Source organism: Otolemur garnettii, unplaced genomic scaffold (assembly GCF_000181295.1).
Source record: "Otolemur garnettii isolate 467f Iridium unplaced genomic scaffold, OtoGar3 scaffold00136, whole genome shotgun sequence".
Taxonomy (NCBI): Eukaryota; Metazoa; Chordata; class Mammalia; order Primates; family Galagidae; genus Otolemur; species Otolemur garnettii.
This window is the reverse complement of record NW_003852531.1, coordinates 2,514,391-2,533,412: the sequence shown is the minus strand read 5'-3', so window position 1 is coordinate 2,533,412 and position 19,022 is coordinate 2,514,391. Positions and strand designations below refer to the sequence as shown.

Here is a 19,022-nt window from a genome sequence, read left to right as displayed (position 1 = left end):
AAAAAAAAAAAAAATCCCCCAATCAAAATTAAATGCCACAAATGTAGGAAGGTAGGGCATATGAGAAAAGAATGTTGGAAAAAGAAAAGAATACAGAATGCCAATGAAAAGGATGATCTCTCTTTCAGTGAGCAAGGAAACAAAGAGAATGTAAACCCCCAGGTAAAAAAAGGGGCACTATTGGGCTAATGAATGCCGCTCTCTATTTGATAAGAATGGAACACCTTTATTGTCAGGAAATTATTAGTCGGTCCCAAGTTGGGACCCACTGGTAAAAGATACAAATAAAGAAATTAAAATAATGCAGTTTCTATAACACCAGCATTTCAAACTATTTTGGTAAAACAGTATAATTCATTCAACTTTATGCCAAAGGAGAATCCTGCCTACAGTGTGCCGGACCTTTGGCACCCTAGATATAAATATGGGGAAGTTAAATCAGCATTTCAAACTATTCTTTGGTAAAACAGTATAATTCCTTCTACTTTATGCCAAGGGAGGATTCTGCCCGCAGTGTGCTCAGACCTTTGGCACCACCGATACAAATATGGGAATATTAAACCAGACCAATAAATGACAATGGAGGAAAAATAGATAAACTAAATTCTTCTTTACTTATACAGCTTGGGAAGCCCCCTCTTGCAGGTTTGTAAACTAAATTTTTTCTTTCTTTGCTTATGTGGCTCTCCCTGGAGTATGGGAAGCACCCCTCTTGCAGGCTTGTACCTCAGCCTGCAGATGAGAACTGAAGAAGGAAAACACACCCAGTGGATAGTGTACCCTTCATAGACAGCAAGAGGGAGTAAATTCTTTCTTTACCTTTGCATCAGTTAGGGAGACTCTGTTTGAAATAAGGCCTGGATTCAAATAGCAGAGGAAAAGCTCCATAAGAAAAGCAGGACCTTTGTTCACCAGCTACTGAAGGCAGAAGTAGCAAAAGGCAGTGAAAGCACTAGGATCTCAGCTACCAAGGACTGCAAGAAAAGCAGGATCTTTGGCTGCCAGCTACTAAAGGCAGAGGTAGTAAAGCAATAAGATCTTTGCTAGCAGAGAATGCAAGAAAAGCAGGACCTTTGTCCATTACCTACAATTCATATAGCAAAGAAAAAACTTCGCGAGGGAAGCGAGACCTTTGTTTGCTAGTTAACACAATTTATAATAGATGAAATGGAAATTGTAAATTCTCTCAGACAAAATTTTCTCAGTTTGAAATATTGTTAAAGAAATTAACACCTTAATCACTATTTTTTTTCCCTAGTGACAGTTTAGATCAGGGCTCCACAGCTTAGGGAGCCCCCAACCTGGAATTCTGAATTTTGATAATCATCTTAGATTCTTTATTCTTGTGCCTAGCAAGAGAAAGGACTGTACAAATAGGACAACTGCCCTTGCCATACTAGAGATTATTTTAAAATACACAAAAAGGGGGAATATGTAGGAGACCAAGTAACTCAAGGGAAGGAGAAGTGAGAATTAAGCTCTGAACATTCTGTGACTATAAGAAACACCTATGACATCACATCTCGATAACACCTTGGTATTAAGAGCATGGGGAAGGGATTTGGCTCTCCTTAAAATGAGAGCATGAGCATGAGTGCTTGGCAGTCTCCATATCTGTGGTGCAAATAGCCACGGGATCACTTCTATAAGTAGCTGTAGGAGAAGTTAGTCCAGGTTCATTCATTCTCCCACAGACTCTCGAACTCTTTTGTTCCTCCTGCTCAGAGGGTTCCTGCTCGGCTCCCTTCTATGAAGACTGCCAAGATTCACTCTTCTACTAAGACTATTTCTCTCCCTCAAAGATTGTTTCTCTAACTCCTGCTAAGATAAATTGCCCTCCAGGACCTAAGGGGAGTTGATCCCAAGCAAGGTAGCACAGTAGTCCATGTCCAGACCGTTAGATAGGCCGGGGCTGGAGACCTGGCCAGTCCCAGGCCCTGACCATTAATCTTTTCAAAGAACCACCTTTTTGTTTCATTCATCTTCCAAATGATTCTTTTGTTTTCAATTTCATTTCATTCTGCTCTAATTTTGGTTATTTCCTTTCTTCTGCTGAGATTGGGGTTGTATTTATATGCCTTTTCCAATTGGTTAAGATGGCCCATTAAGTTGACTTCCTGTCTTTCTCTTTTCTATAGGCTTCTAATGCTATAAATTTCCCTCTTAGGACTGCCTTTGCAATATTCCATGGCATTTGATAGTTTGTGTCTTCATTATCATTTTGTTCTAAAAATCTCGTGATTTCCTTCTTAATCTTGTCTTTGATCTAGCTATCATTGAACCTAAGGTTATTTAGTTTCTGTGATGTTGAGTGTGAAGATTCCTGTTGCTGTTGAGTTCAACTTTTATTCCTTGATGGTCTGAGGAGATACAAGGAATATAGTAATATAGCAAGGAGGAGGGGAGTGGCGGTGGAGAGGGAGAAGGTCATTGGTGGGAGGAGAGAAGGCATTTGGTGGGATCTTGCCTGATGTGCACAGTGCAAGGGTATATTTCAAAATAACTAAGAGGAAATTTTAAATGTCTTACCACAAAAAGTAAGTGAGGTGATATTTATGTTAATCAGTTTGATTTAAGCTTCCACATTGTGTAGCAAATCATCACATTATACCCCATAAATGTATACAGTTATGATTTTAGTTAAAAATTAAATTTAAAAATGTTCAAGATTGTTAGTCACCAGGGAAATGAAATCTAAAATCACAATGAGACAAACACCTCAGAGGTAGCTGTGTGAACAGCTATCCCGAAAAGACAAAAGGTAACAAGTGTTGGTGAGGATGTGGAGGAAAGAGAACCCTTGTATGCTGTTGGTGGTAATGTAAATTGGTACAGCCATTATGAAAATTAGTATGGAGGCTTCTCAAAAAAATTAAAAAATAGAAGTCCTAGGGTGGCGCCTGTGGCTCAGTGGGTAGAGCGCCAGCCCCATGTACCGAGGATGGCGGGTTCAAACCCGGCCCGGCCGAACTGCAACAAAAAAATAGCCAGGCGGGGTGGCGCCTGTGGCTCAAAAGGATGGGGCACCGGCCCCATGTGCCGGAGGTGGTGGGTTCAAACCCAGCCCCGGCCAAAAACTGCAAAAAAAAAGAAAAAAGAAAAACAGAAAAAAATAGCCAGGTGTTGTGGTGGGCATCTGTGGTCCCAGCTACTAGGGAGGTTGAGGCAAGAGAATCACCTGAGCCCAGGAGTTGGAGGTTGCTGTGAGCAGTGTGACGCCACAGCACTCTACCAAGGGCAATAAAGTGAGATTCTGTCTCTATTAAAAAAAAAAAAAAAGTAGAGCTCCCCTAAGATCGAGCAATCCCATTTCTAGGTATACATCCAAAGACATTAAAGTGAAGGTGTCCAAGAGATGTCTGTGCTCCCATGTTCAGTACAGCACTATTCACAGCAGCCAAGACATGAAAACAGATGTCTGTGGACCAATGAGTGGGTGAAGGAAATGTAGCATTTATCTCTAATGGAATATTATTTGACCTTAAAAAAAGAAGGCCAAAAAAATGCTATCTTTTGTGACAACATGGATGAACCCATGTTGCTGAAAAGGTAGAATCTAAAAAAGTTCGACTCCTAGAAATAAAGAGGGGAGTGGTGGTTCCAGGGTGGGGTCAGAGGGTGCAAAGTTTGAGTTGTGGAGGGTGAATGTTACGTGGATCTGATGTACAGCATGGTGACTGTAGTTAGCAATACTGTGTTGTCAACTTGAAATTTCCTGAGAGAGTCAAGTTTAATGTTCTTACCACACACACACAGAAAAGGAACTATGTGGGGTGATGGGCATTTTAATTAGCTTGGTTGTGATAGTCATTTTACAATGTGTATGTATATCATCTTAAGTGTATACAATTTTTGTTTATCAATTTTATTTCAATAAAGCTGGAAAGGAATGAAGTAGCCTACCAAAATAGGCTATGTTTTTTAAAAAAAGAATGTGAAGTTTTTTTATAAAGGAGTTTTTTAGAATATGAGAATGTGCATGAGACTATGAATATAAAAATTACATAAAGGAACCAAAAGTCTTTGGATTATAGCATGTTCTTGTTTAAACTTGAGGTTTAACATGTAGGGGAATGGGTGAGAGCTGTTTGGATGGAGTGTACCTGCTCAGTTAACACTTTGAATTAACACACGTTGGTTACAAGTGTGAAGTTCCACTGGGGCTGAGAAAGGGAGGGAGAAAGGAGAGAGAAGAGGAGAGATGGGGGAAGGTGACAGGGATGGATAAATCCACACAAAGGACACCAAAGATGGGTAGAAGCTTGTGTGCAGTGACACTGTCTGTAACAGCCAAATCTAGAGCCATTCACATGTCTGTCCACTGCTGAACAAATAAATTATGGTGTGTACTTAAGATGGACTATTACGTACAATAAAAATACAGCAAGGATCAGTTGCATAACATAAAGAATGAAAGAAGTCGCACATAAAAGGACATACGCTCTAATTGCATTTGTATAATTGAAAAACCAGACAAAACCAATTTGTAGTAAGTACCATAAGGCAGATGGGGTTACTTTGGGGATGGGCCTATCCCAGGAGGGGCACAGAGAGGACTTCTGTGGGCTGGAAACAACGCTTTTCCTGTTGTCTGTCCCTGGTCTTCAGGGCTCTGACCTCTGTCATCACCTCTTTTCTCTGTACACTCACAGAGAAGGCACGTATTGAGTTCCACCAAACACAAAAGCCTTCCAAATTATTATCCCAGACTTCTCTTTTCTAACCTCAAGACCAGTAATTCAGAAAGTCTTCAGAACACTAATTCACCAAGATACTCTGGGGGAAAGGGAAGGAATAAAACCACGTTCATGTTCAAATAATTTGGGGCGATACACTTCCTTACTGGGAAATTTACGGTGGACATGAGCGTGTTAAAGGCTTCTGTTTGACTGTGCTTAACCATGTGTTCCTGAAACTTCTTTCTCTTTGCAGTCTTATTTCCCTTTATCACCCTATGACTCTGGTGGAACACACTCTGGGGACCTCTGCCTTCAATGCTTTCAGCCACCTGTCTCCGGGTCACCTGCCTCTAGGTGTCACAAGATATATCACATCCATTCTCCCAAGCAGAGCATAGCTTCTTCTCTACCTGCTCTCTGCTAATCAGACATCAAGCCCTAGGGCTAATAGTGTTCACCTTTCTCTCCTCTACCCTCCCCCACTGCTGGTTCCTGGCTGCAGGGCTTTGTTGCCTTTTTACCAGGCCTGTTGCAATGGTCTCCAAGATCTCTAATCCAAGTCTCACCCTCACTCCTGAAGCCATCCTTATACCATTTACCAGCCTGAGCTGCTGGAATATACAGTAAACCAGACTGTTAGCCCCACAGGTTGGAGCTGGATGTCATTTCTCTATTTTCTTTAGTAAAAGCTCAGATTGTACAGAAGGGCCTGAAGAGTAGGGCGGGGGAGCAGCCTGAATGGAGCCTGCAGTCTCCTTTCCCTTCAGAGGTCTCCTACCACAGTGAGTCACCATACGCCCTCCACCTTCACTCCCTTCCCGTTCTTGATCCCACAGCTCTGTAGAGCCAGTCCTGGATTTGGTTCTGGCATTGCCTCATGTCTATCCTTGGGCAATATACATAAATATGTGGGCATCTTTCATTTTACCAGTCAGCAAATTGAGACTTGCCATAGGGAAAAAATCTAGAGTTACATTCTTTGAATAAAGTTATAACAACTCTTTATTTAAGACCTAATGTTTTGCATCCAATTGTTATATGGCCTAGTATTCAATTCAAAATTCCACAATGCCCACCAAGTTTACACACTACACAGCAGTTCAGGGCTGCTCAGGGAAAAGAATCTACCTTAACAAAGTGTAAACCAGGACTGTGTTCAGTAAAGGGCAGAAGTTGGTGAGGAAAGACAGAGCAAGGTTCCTCTGGGGGACATTTACTGTGCACCTCCTATGTTCCAAGACCTGGCCTGGATAAGTGTGACAGGGTCCTTATCCTCAGGGAGTCAAATATGTAGAGTCAGCAAGTCACCTGTACCCTCCACCTCAGTGCTAAGATTTGGAATAATGGCGGCTCCTGTAGCTCAGTGAGTAGGGTGCCGGCCACATATACCTAGGCTGGCAGGTTCCAACCTGGCCCGGGCCAACTAAGACAACAATGACTACTGCAATAACAACAGAAAAATAGCTGATCGTTTTGGCAAGTACCCGTAGTTCCAGCTACTTGGGAAGCTGAGGTAACAGAATCACTTAAGCCCAAGAGTTTGAAGTTGTCATAGGACTCTACTGAGGGCAACATAGTGAGACTCTGTCTCAAAAAAAAAAAAAGGTTTGTGAATAAGTTTCTAGCAGCCACATGATTCAGCAACAGTAGAATCATGTCCAGGACCCAGAGAGCGATTAGTATAGGAACAGTTAATTCTGCCTTGTGAGAGTGGCGGGGAAGACATATCTCAGAAGAATCTCGGTGAAGGAAGTGATGCTGAGAGGTGAGAGGTGAGGCGTGTCCACCCAGGAACTGAGGACAGCAGCCTCCCTTATCGCAAAGCAATGTCTGTTGAGTATCCCCTGGGGACAGGCAGGTGATGAGGCCATCAAACCCTGTGTCCCCATGGAAAATACAGGCATTAAACAAATGTATAACATGTCCAGAACTGATGAATGCAAAGAAAAAACAGGAAGCAGGGGGCCAGTTAGCGCATGAGCCGGGTGTCATTTCTTCACATGGAGAACACACGATGTCTTCACTTTACATGAAAATATTGAAAGTGGAAAACTTTAAGTGGCTTTTAAATATTGAATGAAAAAATAAAAAGGGGCTAGGTAAGGCAGGAGTGCTAAATCCTGAATGTGGGTGTTGGGTACGTCTCCACACTTTTTAGTTTAAAGATTTTCCTAAATAAGGGGTCAGTAGAGGAGGCGGGCTTCTGTGCCACAAGATTACAGAACTCTCTGGTGAGCTGGGGCGTGGAGGTGTGTGCTATCTTCTTGACCTTGAGCAGAGATATCAAACAAGCAGTCAGGAAGTTCAGGAAGGAAGTGTGAGCTAGAGAGATGTGTCAGGAGTTGGCAGCATGCATGGGCATTTAAACCTATGGGTCCTCTCTCACGTAAGTATCTAAGAGGAGAGGACAAAGAATGCATTTACCATCCCAAAGGTTAGGTCCTGGGCAATGGGAAGTTCTAGCACAGGAGACCATCAGGGCTCCTCAGGACAAAATAAGGGCCTCCCAGAGGCCCCATGATTAGTGTCAGGTGCAAGAGAGCTGCCAACCACATGAACAGCCACCACCAAGTCAGATAAGGCCTGGAAGATGACTCTTGAGTTTCCATCATGGAGGTCATGTACCAAAAACTATGTCCTCACTGCCCAGCTTTGGCAAAGCTTAACATTTTGCTGCAGTAGTGTCAAATGTTTGTATCATCCCTGATGGCGTCGCCCCATTCTGACCTGTCACCATTCTTGCTTCAGTGGCTGTGCCATACCCTTCACTCCCTGGTGGTGTGCATTTGCACTCCTGCTGGAGTTGGGAGTCGGCCAGCATCACTCCTCCAACAGAAGGGGATGAGAACTGTGCCTTGTGGCCTGTGGGTCCCTCCCCAGGCAGCCTGCATGGTTTTCTCAGACCCCTTTAGTGGTCACTTCCCAGGCCCTGTGTGCACCCACTCGTGCTCTCTGGGCTCTGTGCACATGGGACGTCTCACGGTTCTGTGGGTGCCCAGGGTCCCCTGCCTTCCCTGCTGTTTGCAGTGTGCCTCCTGCCCCTGAGCTGGCTCCCGCCCTCCTGCCAGCCTGCGTGACTTCTGCTCTGCAGCTCCCAGCAGCAGTGTGTTGCAGAGTTTCCTGACCGTGAATGCCTCATGCCAGGGAATCTCTGTGTGTGTGTTTTACATTGTCTTCTATTTACCTCTGTGCTTGTGAGGACCAAGCTCAGAGGAAAATGAAGACCTGCGTTCCCGTGGTATCCCCAGTAGGTCAGTCTTAAAGCATGTGCTTTAAAGTGTTGTAACTGCAGTGTGCCTGTCCCTCTGACCCCACATGCCACACACCCATCTCTCTCTCTCATTTTATTCCTCCAGTGCCCAGTATAGGCCCAGTGTGGACCACCAGCCAAATCCAGGGTCCGTCACTTATGAATGGTATAGCTTTGAAAACTCTTTAATTTCTTTGAGCTTCAGTTTTCTCTCTGGAAAATGGAAATGCCAATAGTATCTACTTCACTGGGTTGTTGAGGGCATTCTCTGGGAATGCTCATAAAGCACTTAGAATAGTGCCTGGTAGGAGTGAGCACTGCCTTGGTTTTCTTTTAATTTCAGATTACGAGGGTACAGATGATTAGAATATACATTGTGTGCATTTCTTCAGTAAAGTTCAAGTTGTGGTTGAGCCTTCACCTGGGGCTGTGCTGTCTGCCCTCACAGTGCACACCTTGGCCATCGTCCTTCTCTCCCGCCCCCATTTGGATTTGTGTTTTTCTCTCCTCTGAGCATGTAGTTGTTTATCTCCTGGCTTCATATTAGTATTGAGTAGGTTGGATACTTGCTTTTCCATTCTTGAGTGTTCTCCAACTCTATCCAGGTTAATACGAAAGATACAAAGTCTCCATCTTTCTTATGGCTGATTAGTATTCCACTGTACACATCTACCACACTTTACTAATCCATTCCTGTGTTGATGGGCATGTAGGTTTGTTCCACATCTTGGCGATTGTGAATTGAGCTGCAGTACACATTCCAGTACAGATGTCCTCATGGTAAAATGATTTTTTTTCTTTTGGATACATACCTAGTAATGGGGTTGTGGGATCAAACAGGTTTACTTTTAGGTCTTTGAGGATTCTCCATACTTTTTTCCAAAGAGGCTATGTTAATTTGCAGTCCCGCTGACAGTATAAAAGTGTTCACTTTTTTCCACATTCACGCCAGCATCTGCAGCTTTTGGATTTTGTGATGTGGGCGACTCTCCCTGGAATTTGGTGATATCTCAGGCTGGTTTTGATCTGCATTGCTCTGATGATGAGGAACGATGAGCTGGTTTGTTGGCCAGTCATCTGCCTTCTTCAGAGAAGGTTCTGTTGAAGTCTTTTGCCCACTTATAAACAGGATTCTTTGTTCTTTTCTTACTGACTAGTTTGAGTTCTCTGTAGATTCTAGTTTTCAGCCCTTTGTCAGATTGGTAGAATGCCCCCATTCTAGAGGCTGTTTGCTTCAGTTCTTATATCCTTTGATGTTGCTGCAATTGCCAAGGGGGGGCTCTTCCCAGGCTGATTTTGTAAACGGGTTTTCCCCAGACTTTCTTCTAGAATTTTTATGTTTTGTATCTGAAATTTAAATCTTTTATACAGTGACAGTCAGTTTTTGTAAGTGGTAGGAGATACAGGTCCAGTTTCAGTCTTCTACATGTGGCTAACCAGTTCTCCCAGTACCACTTACTAAACAGGGATTCTTTCCCCAAGTATATGCTTTTGTTTGGTTTATGAAAGATCAGGTGGTAATACGTGGCTGGGTTCATCTCTAGATTCTCTGCTCTATCCCATAGGTCTGTATCTCTGTTTTTGTGCCACACTATTTGAGCACTGTAGACTTGTATAATATAACCTGAAGTCTGGTAATGTGATGCCTCCAGACTTTACTGTTTATTTCTTAAAACTGCATTGGCTTTCAGAGTTTTTTCTGATTCTATATGAAATGAAGTACTATTTTTTCAAGTTCTTCAAAGTATGACATTAGTACTTTAATGGGGATTACATTAAATCTGTGGATTGCTTTGGGTACTGTGGACACTTTAGCAATGTTGATTCTTCCCAGCCATGAGCACGGTATGTTCTTCCATTTGTTAACAGCTTCTGCTGTTTCTTTTCTCAGAGTTTTGCAGTTTGCTCTATAAAGATCCTTCATGTCCTGTGTTGGTATATTCCCAGGTATTTCCTTTTCTTTGAAGCTGTTGTGAAGGGTATTGTGTCTTTGATTTGATTCTCAGCTTGACTGTTGTTGGTGTATATGAAGGCTACTGATTTGTGGACATTGGTCTTGTATCCCAAGATTTTATTGTATCCCTTGATCACTTCCAGAAGGCTTGTGGTTAAGTTCCTGGGGTTTTCTAAGTGTAAGATCATGTCATGAGCAGTGTGAGCATTTGACTTTCTGTGTCCCCATTTGTATACCCTTACTATCCTTCTCTTGCCTGATTGTCTTGGGTAGAACTTCCAACACTGTGTTGAATAATAATGGCAATAGTCCATGTCCTTGTGTAGCTCTAAGCAGAAGTGTTTTTAGTTTTTCTCCATTCAGTAGGATATTGGCTGTGGGTTTGTCAGGGACAGCCTCTACCAGTTTGAGAAATGTCCCATCTATACCTTCTTTCCTTCTTTTTTTTTTTTTTTTTGAGACAGAGTCTCACTTTGTTGCCCTCGGTAGAATTCTGTGGCATCGCAACTCACAGCAACTCCAAATTCTTGGGATTAAGTGATTCTCTTGCCTCAGCCTCCCAAGTAGCTGTGACTACAGGCACCTGCCAGAATGCCTGGCTATTTTTTTGTTGTAGTTGTCATTGGTGTGTAGCTGGCCTGGGCCAGGTTTGAACCCAACAGCCTCGGTGTACGTGGCTAGTGCTGTAACCACTGAGCTACGGGTGCTGAGCCATATGCCTATTTTCTTAAGTGTTCTTGTCAGAAAAGGTTGCTGAATTTTCTCAAATGCTTTTGTTGTATCTATTGAGAGCATGGTCTTTGTTTTTGGTTCTATTATATGGTGAATTACATTCATGAATTTACATATCTGAACCAGCCTTGCATCCCTGCAGTAACTAAAGCCCACCGGATCATGACGTAGACACGCATCTTTTTTTTTTTTTTTTTTTTGAGACAGAGCCTCAAGCTGTCCCCCTGGGTAGAGTGCTGTGGCATTACAGCTCACAGCAACCTCCAACTCCTGGGCTCAAGCGAGTCTCCTGCCTCCGCCTCCCAAGTAGCTGGGACCACAGGCGCCCGCCACAACGCCCGGCTATTTTTTGTTTGCAGCCGTCATTGTTGTTTGGCGGGTCCGGGCTGGGGATTCGAACCCGCCACCTTAGGTGTACGTGGCTGGCGCCTTAGCCGGTTGAGCTATAGGCGCCGAGCCGACACGCATCTTTGATGTGTAGCCGTATTCCGTCTGTTAGGACTTTATAGACTATTTTTGCATCAGTATTCACTGACAATATTGGTTTGTAGTTTTCCTTTTTGTGTGTCCTTCCTGGATTTGATATCATGGTGGTATTTGCTTCGTAGAATGTGTTGAGAAGGATTCTTTTCTTCTCTCTCTTTAAGGATATTAAAGTTTATGTTTATTTTGTATTAGAGAGAGGGAAGACAGTGAGGGGAAGAGATGAGAAAGAGAGAAAGAAGAGAACAGAGAGCAGGGAGTGAGGGGGCAGATGGGCGGGGAGTGAGAGAAGGGAGCAGGAGAACCGCTTGGGGTCCTGAAGAAAGGAAGATGCCAACCCCGTCTCTGCGTTTTCAAATAGGTTCTGTAATATTGGTATGAGCTCCTCTTTGAAGGTTTGGTAGAATTCTGTTGTAAAACTATCTGATTCAGGACTTGTTTGTTTTTGGAAGATTTATTATTGTTGTTGCAATTTCAGTCTGTTCCAAATTATCACATAATAATCAATAGGCAGATGGGTGTATGGACACACAGGTGAGTAGGTGGATGACAGACTTATAGTCCTGCACCTGCTCTTTGCTTATCATAGCTGCTGGTGCATGTTACCTGAGGTGGAATCTAGTAGAATGCTTCCTTTAATATATACCTGATTTCCATAATGGACAAGTAACTACAGTCTCTCCCTCGATAGTATCTCACTTTATGTGATTTTGCAAAGTAGTTCTTGGTGACATCAGGAAATTTGGGAAATGGTGTCTTCTCTTTCTGTCCGCCTTCTGACGGTTACCTCCAATCGCACTTTCTTATACATTTTCCTTAATTGTTCTTAACAGCAAAAATAATAGTATGTTGATATCATTTACCCTGTTGTATTGAGAACATTAACTCAAAAACACTGTCAAATAGTCATAACCAAATCTTTTTACATCCTAATTCTGAATCGATCTGTAAACCAGTTTTCATAACACTTGTTTATATCCAAGTATATTTTCCATTCCTTGTAAATTTGCTTTTTCATTTAGGCAAACGTCTCTTGCTTAAATCTTCACCTGGGGAAAAGTAACTCAGCCTAATTTTATGTTTCTCATCTAGGATAAAATAATTACGAAGACTCCCTCGTAAGACCATGAAGAGTAAACGAGTTGTTGCTTATCTAAACTTTCTCACTCACAAAAAGGAAAATGTGTGTCTCACTTCCTGTGTGCAGGCACCTCGTTCAGAAGCTCTCACCATCCTGGGTTCGCTTGTCTGCTTTCCAAATACCTACCGGGAGATCCCTTTGCTGCAGTCAGTGCCGGAGGTGAATGAGATCGTTACGGGAACTGAAGATGTCAAGGTACATGACAGATTTGACTGGCTCTCAAATTGGTAATTCTAGCTATGTGGTTACCTCTTCTATTATTTTACATTAATGTACTTGTCCCTGAAATTTTGTTCTATCTTTTAAATGTTTCAGTAGGTATTTTTACAAGGCCGTCTTATGTATTAGATTCACAGCATACTGCAGTTAGATGTTATAGCTGGGCCCCTTGGGTGTTTTTTATTAGACCTATTTATCGCACCTAGGGATCATAGTTACATAATGAATTATCCTTTATAATAATTTTATTAGCTTAACTATGAATCATGTTGCATTAGTGCATCAAATTAACTTATAAAAAATAATTGAAATAAACTCAATTTTCAATTCTATTGTTGGCCTGAGAAGAAAAGTAAGCATTTGTTCTCTCCTTAGCTAACTTAGAGGCAAACAGAAATGCTCTCAAAATCCTAGAATCAATCAAACTGTAATACATGATTACAATATGTTACTTGACATACAATACATAATCTAATTAAAGAAAAAGCAGACCAGGATTTTCCTATCTGAAAGTCTCATTTGGTTTGCAGTGTTTTCATTGTAAACTAGAGGCGCTCTTCTCTAGCTCGCTTAGTGGCCCAGGGAGGGCCTGTGGAGGCCTCTGTCAGGCTGCTCCTCCCAGCCCAGGCTTCCTCCTTCCTCCAGGTTCTCTCTGGTGGACAAGCTCCCTGGTCCCCGGCAGCTCCTGGCTGCCTGCAGTGTGGTCAGAACATGTGGGAAACCAACCATGACACAAAGTTTTTATTTTACTTAATTTTGTGTTTTTAGCATTACCTCATAAATATTTTGCTGAAGAATGCCACAGAGGAACCAAATGAATGTGCAAGGTAAATGTTGAATAAGAGGTAAACTATTTTAGAAATTTGAGATACACATTTATGTGTGAGCAGTTTATGTTAAAAACACTCTTTCACATGACTCTGACACATAAGAAAAAGCATACGAAGAATTATGTTGGGAACATCTTTCCTTAACTCTTTCCAAAGGCATCATTATTAAGTGAACATAGCAAGCTGCAGAAGTTATGCATAATATACTACCTTTTGTGTAAAGGAAAGCAGTATTACAAATATATACATATGTGCCCTGATACTTTCTATAAGAAAGAAAATGGAAGTATAAGCCCAAAATTAATCAAAATGGCATATGTGTAGGGTAGGAGTTCTCAACCAATAAGGATTTTGTACCCCCATAGATAAATTTTGAAGCATCTGGAAACATTTTGGTTGCTCCTGCCAGTCATCTGAGGTTACTAGAAGTGTATGGTCAAGAAGTAAGGTTTTCTGGATCACTTATATGATGAAAACCTTTACTTCTCCCAGCACGAAGCCGCAGGCTGGGAACACTGATGGAGAGTTCACCTGTCTTGGTCCTCCGCTTCCAACTCCCGTAAAGACACCAGAGCCCAGCTCGGCGTCTTGCTGCCGCCTGGGGGATTGGCTCCTTCCAAGACAGGAGCCCGGCACCCGGCACCATCTTGTTAACTCTTTTTTGATTTTAAGATTTTTTTTTTTATTTTGTGTTTTGTCTTCCTTGGTTACCCTCAGTGGACAGTTTAGCCGAAATTTCCTAATCTTCTATTTAGCCGAAATTTCCTAATCTTCTATTCCTATTCACTGTCAGTTTGCTAATATTAAACTAACCTTGCATTTTGGGTTTAACCCAGCTCGGTTTGTGTGGTACTGGATCTGGCTTAGATAGTATTTTTGACAGGGAGGGAGTTGGATGGCCTATAATGTCCCTTCCCCATTTTCCCCTTGCCAGGTTTGGTTATGAGGTTATATACTCTCACAAAATTGAGTTAAGTACTATTTTATTCAGAAAGAGTTTCTTTTTTTTTGCAGTTTTGGCCGGGGCTGGGTTTGAACCCACCACCTGTGGCATATGGGGCCTGCACCCTACTCTTTTGAGGCACAGGCACCGCCCTCAGAAAGAGTCTCTACAAAATCAGATTAATATTCTTGTGTGTTTTAGTAGGCCTTGATGGTGAGACTGTCTGGGTCTGGGATTTTCTCTGTGAGAAGCTTAACCACTACCTCATTCTCTTCGATAATTTTTGTAGTATTAACGTTTTTTTCCTTCTGTTTTTTGTTTGGCAGTTTTGATGACCCAAACCTCTCTAGGAATTTGTCCATTTTACCTAAGTTTTAGAGTATGTTAGTTGTGTGAGTTGTCTCACCCCCTTTTATGTCTTCACTTCTGTCATTATATCTACTTGTTAATCTCTGACACTTCTTGTGTATTCTTGGATTTTTTAACTAGTCCTGCCAGAGATCTGTGAACTTGTTAGTCTTTTCAGAGATCAGACTGCTGTCCTTTCAGCCTCTCTGCTCTCTGTCTGTTTCTAGTTCCAACTTTCTGTTCATTGATTTTGTCTTCTGCCTTCTTTGCACTCAGCTTTCTTCTTACTTTTTCGGTTGAATATTTATGTATTCTAATTCTCAGCCTTTATTAATATGAACATTTAAGACTATATGTTTATTTCTAGGTGCTACTTTATCTGAATTTTGTACATTTTGATATGTAATATTTTTCCATTCCAGTTTTTTTTCTACTTTTCATTATGATTCTTCCATTGAGTCAGGAGTTAGTTACAAGTATATTTCTTAATTTCCAAACATATGGTTATCTCTGTTAATATTTGTGTTTTTGTTACTGATGTCTTAGTTGATGACATTGTAAATCAAAACATTATTAAGGTTTAGTTTATGCCCAATATGTAGTCAGTTTGGGGAAATGTACCAAATATGCTGAAAAGAATGTATGTACTATTCTTTAATTGATGGGCACAGTGTTCTAGGTGTGTCCGTTAGATTAAAATGTTTTAATCACATGCTTCAAATAGTCTGTATCCAAGTTAATACTTTTCATCAGCTTGCTAACTGTTAAAATCTTACACGATTGTGGTAGATTTATCTGTCGCCTAGTATATCTGTCACATTTTGCTTTATATATCTGTGATTGGTTACATGGAGTTTAGAATTGTCCTATTTCTGTAGTGAATCTTTTACATTAATACTTTGTAGCAACCCTTTTTATTTCTAAGGATTATTTTATCTTAAAGACCACTTTGATACTGATTTAGCTCTTTTTATAGTACTCCTATTAAATCAGCCATTCTTTTAAATTAGCCTTTCTATATTCTTTTCCTTTGGATGTCTTTGCCAAAACTTATCTGATATTTATTTATGTGGAGACAGACTCTTACCCTGCCACCCTGGCAGTGGCATCATTGTAGCTCATGACAACCTCAGACTCCAGGGCTCAAGCGATCCTCCTGCCTCAGCCTCCAAAGTAGCTGAGACTATAGCCACAGGCCACAATGCCTGCTAATTTTTTGTTCTTGCTCTTGCTGAGGTTGGTTTTGAACTCTAGAGTTTAAGTGATCCTCCTGCCTTGGCCTCCCAGAGTGCTGGGATTACAAGTGTGACCCATAGCACCTGGCCTGATCTTTTATTTTTTAATTTAAGCTTCAGTTCATTTACATTTGTTAATAATTACTGCTCTATTTGGATGTAATTCTTTGGGGTTATAATTGACTTTCGATTAGGTTTTCTTGGTATGTTTTTTGTTTCTCCTTTATCTTTCATTCCCCCCCCATTCTCTCTCTCTCTCCTTCTCCCTCCCTCTCTCTCTTCTACATTATATTTACTACTTCAGTTTTCTTTAAGAAGCCATAGACCACCCCACCCCCCTTTTAGTTCTTGCAAAGGCTGTCCTAGGATGTTGACATGCGTGCTTACCCATTCTCAGCAGTCTCTCCTTACCCCCTTCCTGAACAGTGCTGTTCCTTAGAACGCACCTCCTGGTCTGGTGCCTGCCTCCCTGCAACTCCCCTCCTCTACCACATTCTGAGTTAGAGCACCGTAGGGTTTAGGGCGCGGCCTGTCCTTTCTCTGTGACTTCCTGGGCACTCTTACCCGTTCTAACCAGCCTTTAAACACCACCTTCTTGCTAACAATTCCCAGTTTATTTACCTGGCCCCGTCAGTGAACCCCTTGTAGATTCAGGTTTATGTACTTGACATCTCACTTGAATGCCTTAATCTGTCCAAACTTAACACAAACATAACTGAACCCTTAAGTCTGTCCTCTGGCTCCCCCTCCCCCAGAGCCTGACTGTCCCTCTGATTTCATCTCAGCAAATGGTGCCACCATCTACCCAGGCCTTAGGGAAAAACTCTTATTAATGTCTTCCTTTTTCCTGTATCTACCACATTCAAATCATCAATACTTCTTGACAATTCATCTTCCTTGTCCTTTTATTTAGTATAGAAAGCCAGTCAGATTTCTATGGAGTTAAAAATAGAACAGAAGGCTTGGCACCCATAGCACAGTGGTTACAGCACAAGCCATGTACACTGAGGCTGGTGGGTTTGAACCTGTCCCAGGCCAGCTGAAGCAACAATGACAACTGCAACAACAAGAAAAAATAGCCAGACGTTGTGGCAGGCACCTGTAGTCCCAGCTACTTGGGAGGTTGAGGCAAGAGAATTGCTTAAGCCCAGGAGTTTGAGGTTGCTGTGAGCTGTGACACCACAGCACTCTACCACGGGTGACAAAGTGAGACTTTGTCTCAAAAGAAAAAAAAAAAAAGAAAAGAATAGAAATGTGTATGTTATTGTCGGTTTTCTTTGAAGAATAACTTGTCCTACCACATTGTTTAGAAGAAATAACAGTGCAATTTATTTTGGAAGTTGTATGCAAATCTAAGGTTTGTCTCATATTTGTGGTAAGTCTTATGCATGTTATTGTAAGGAAAACAGTTACAAACTCAATTTTCAGCAGTTTTCTAAGATGTATGTTTTTTATTCCTCAAAAATACCTTGAAACAATAAGATGGAATAACAGATTAGTTCCAATAAAAATAAGGGATATATGAGCTAGGACAATTAACAGAAAACATGTCATTTGTCTTAGTAGATACTTAAGTACCGAACCATTATCACTGTTTCTGTTTGTCCCGAAAACTGACCACTTGAGAGTGCCTTATATTTTCCCTCAAGACATTCTGTTAATATATATCTATCACTTTTGTCGTTTAGTTTTAAGAGATTTGGAATATTTTTTTAATTTTGAAATTCCAAGAAAATGTGAAAAGTTTCATGAGGATTTTCTTTCTTTTTCTTCTTTTTGAAAAGATGCATCTCCATCTGCTCCCTCGGCGTTTGGATATGTGAAGAGCTTGCCCAGTGCACAAGTCATCCTCAGGTGAAGGAGGCCCTCAACGTGATAGGTGTAACTCTGAAGGTATCACCACTTTGTGATGTTTCTTTGTTGTTAAACTAACTCCAGGGGGCAGTGCCTGTGGCTCAAGGAGTAGAGCGCCAGCCCCATATACCGGAGGTGGCGGGTTCAAACCTGCCCTGGCCAAAAACTGCAACAACAACAAAAAAAAGTAAGCTATCTCCCAGGCAGGTAGCAGTTTTAGCCCCACTGTTATTGTCCCTTATATTACCATGGAGGTTCTGGGGTTCAGGGAACCTAAAGAAATTGTTCAAGCCTCTGGCAATCCCCTGGCTGAGCCGTACTTGAAACTCTGAACCTTCCATCTGGCACCAATGTCTAGGCTTTTGATTGCCCATCTCTGGTGCTTGCCACATGGAGCTGTAATAGTCACAGCGGGCACTTGGGTCAGTCACCATCAGGCCAACAACAGCCTCAGTGCCACCTTTTGTGCACTGTATACTTTGGCTCATGAAATACCCACCCAGTCATGTCCCCCACCCTTGGCTTGGCATCTAGCCCCTGCCTGCCCAAGCGTGCCCTCTGGCACCACCCCACCCCCACCCCCCATCGCCTCAACTTGCCCATTTGTCCTCCATACATGCAGGGGTGGGGCTGGGCAGGAATACCGGTGGTATCACAGATGCTGGGAAACACCACTGCTGATCCCTGTGGAGCCGCGCCCCTGCAGGGCCCCTCCATGCTGCCGTCAGAGGAATCCAGCCACACACAGGTCTGAGCAGCACGGTCCACAGCCTGACCTTCAGGGGCGTATGTGAGCCGGTCCCTCCCTGCCCCACACGACCACCATTTCCTTGAGAGCGGAGACTGCTTGCCATAGTTCAGTGCTGGCACACCGTAAGTCCCCCACGGCCATGTGCTGGATGAAGGAGAGAGCGAATGGCTTATTTCATCTCCACTCTCCCCACCTTACCCATCATGAGTCAGTCACTCCACCCTGCTTGCAGCCTCCTGTGTCTGAACACCTGCCTCAGAGCCTGTGCCCTGCCTTGAAGGAGCCCTGACCCCACCACATCTTCAGGGGCTGCTCAGCGCTTCCCCCCACGGCGCCTTCTTTGTCTGTCTGTCTTCTTCTCTTGTGCCCGACCCTTTTGTCTCGTCTGGCACAGCTCTTGTCATGGCCCTCTTGTCTGTTAACAGTTCCTTGAATTCAGAGACTTGCCTGCCTTAACTTTCTGTCCTATGACTTGGCCACTTCATGGTGGCAGCTATGTCCCGATTCCCACTCACATTCCCTCTCAGGCAGCCGTGCCCCCGTACCCACTCACGTTCCCTCACAGGGTGGCAGCCGTGCCCCCGTACCCACTCACGTTCCCTC

General features: G+C 42.6%; 1 protein-coding gene across 1 annotated transcript in view; it reads left to right on the top strand.

Annotated features, from left to right (window-relative positions):
• The window catches only part of RALGAPA2 (Ral GTPase activating protein catalytic alpha subunit 2), a 374,339-nt gene that overhangs the window by 192,605 nt on the left and 162,712 nt on the right, over positions 1 to 19,022 (top strand). The window contains exons 25-27 of the mRNA XM_023518389.1: positions 12,306 to 12,434; positions 13,227 to 13,285; positions 17,599 to 17,707. Coding sequence (XP_023374157.1) covers positions 12,306 to 12,434; positions 13,227 to 13,285; positions 17,599 to 17,707 — 297 coding nt within the window. The remainder of the gene's footprint in view (positions 1 to 12,305; positions 12,435 to 13,226; positions 13,286 to 17,598; positions 17,708 to 19,022) is intronic.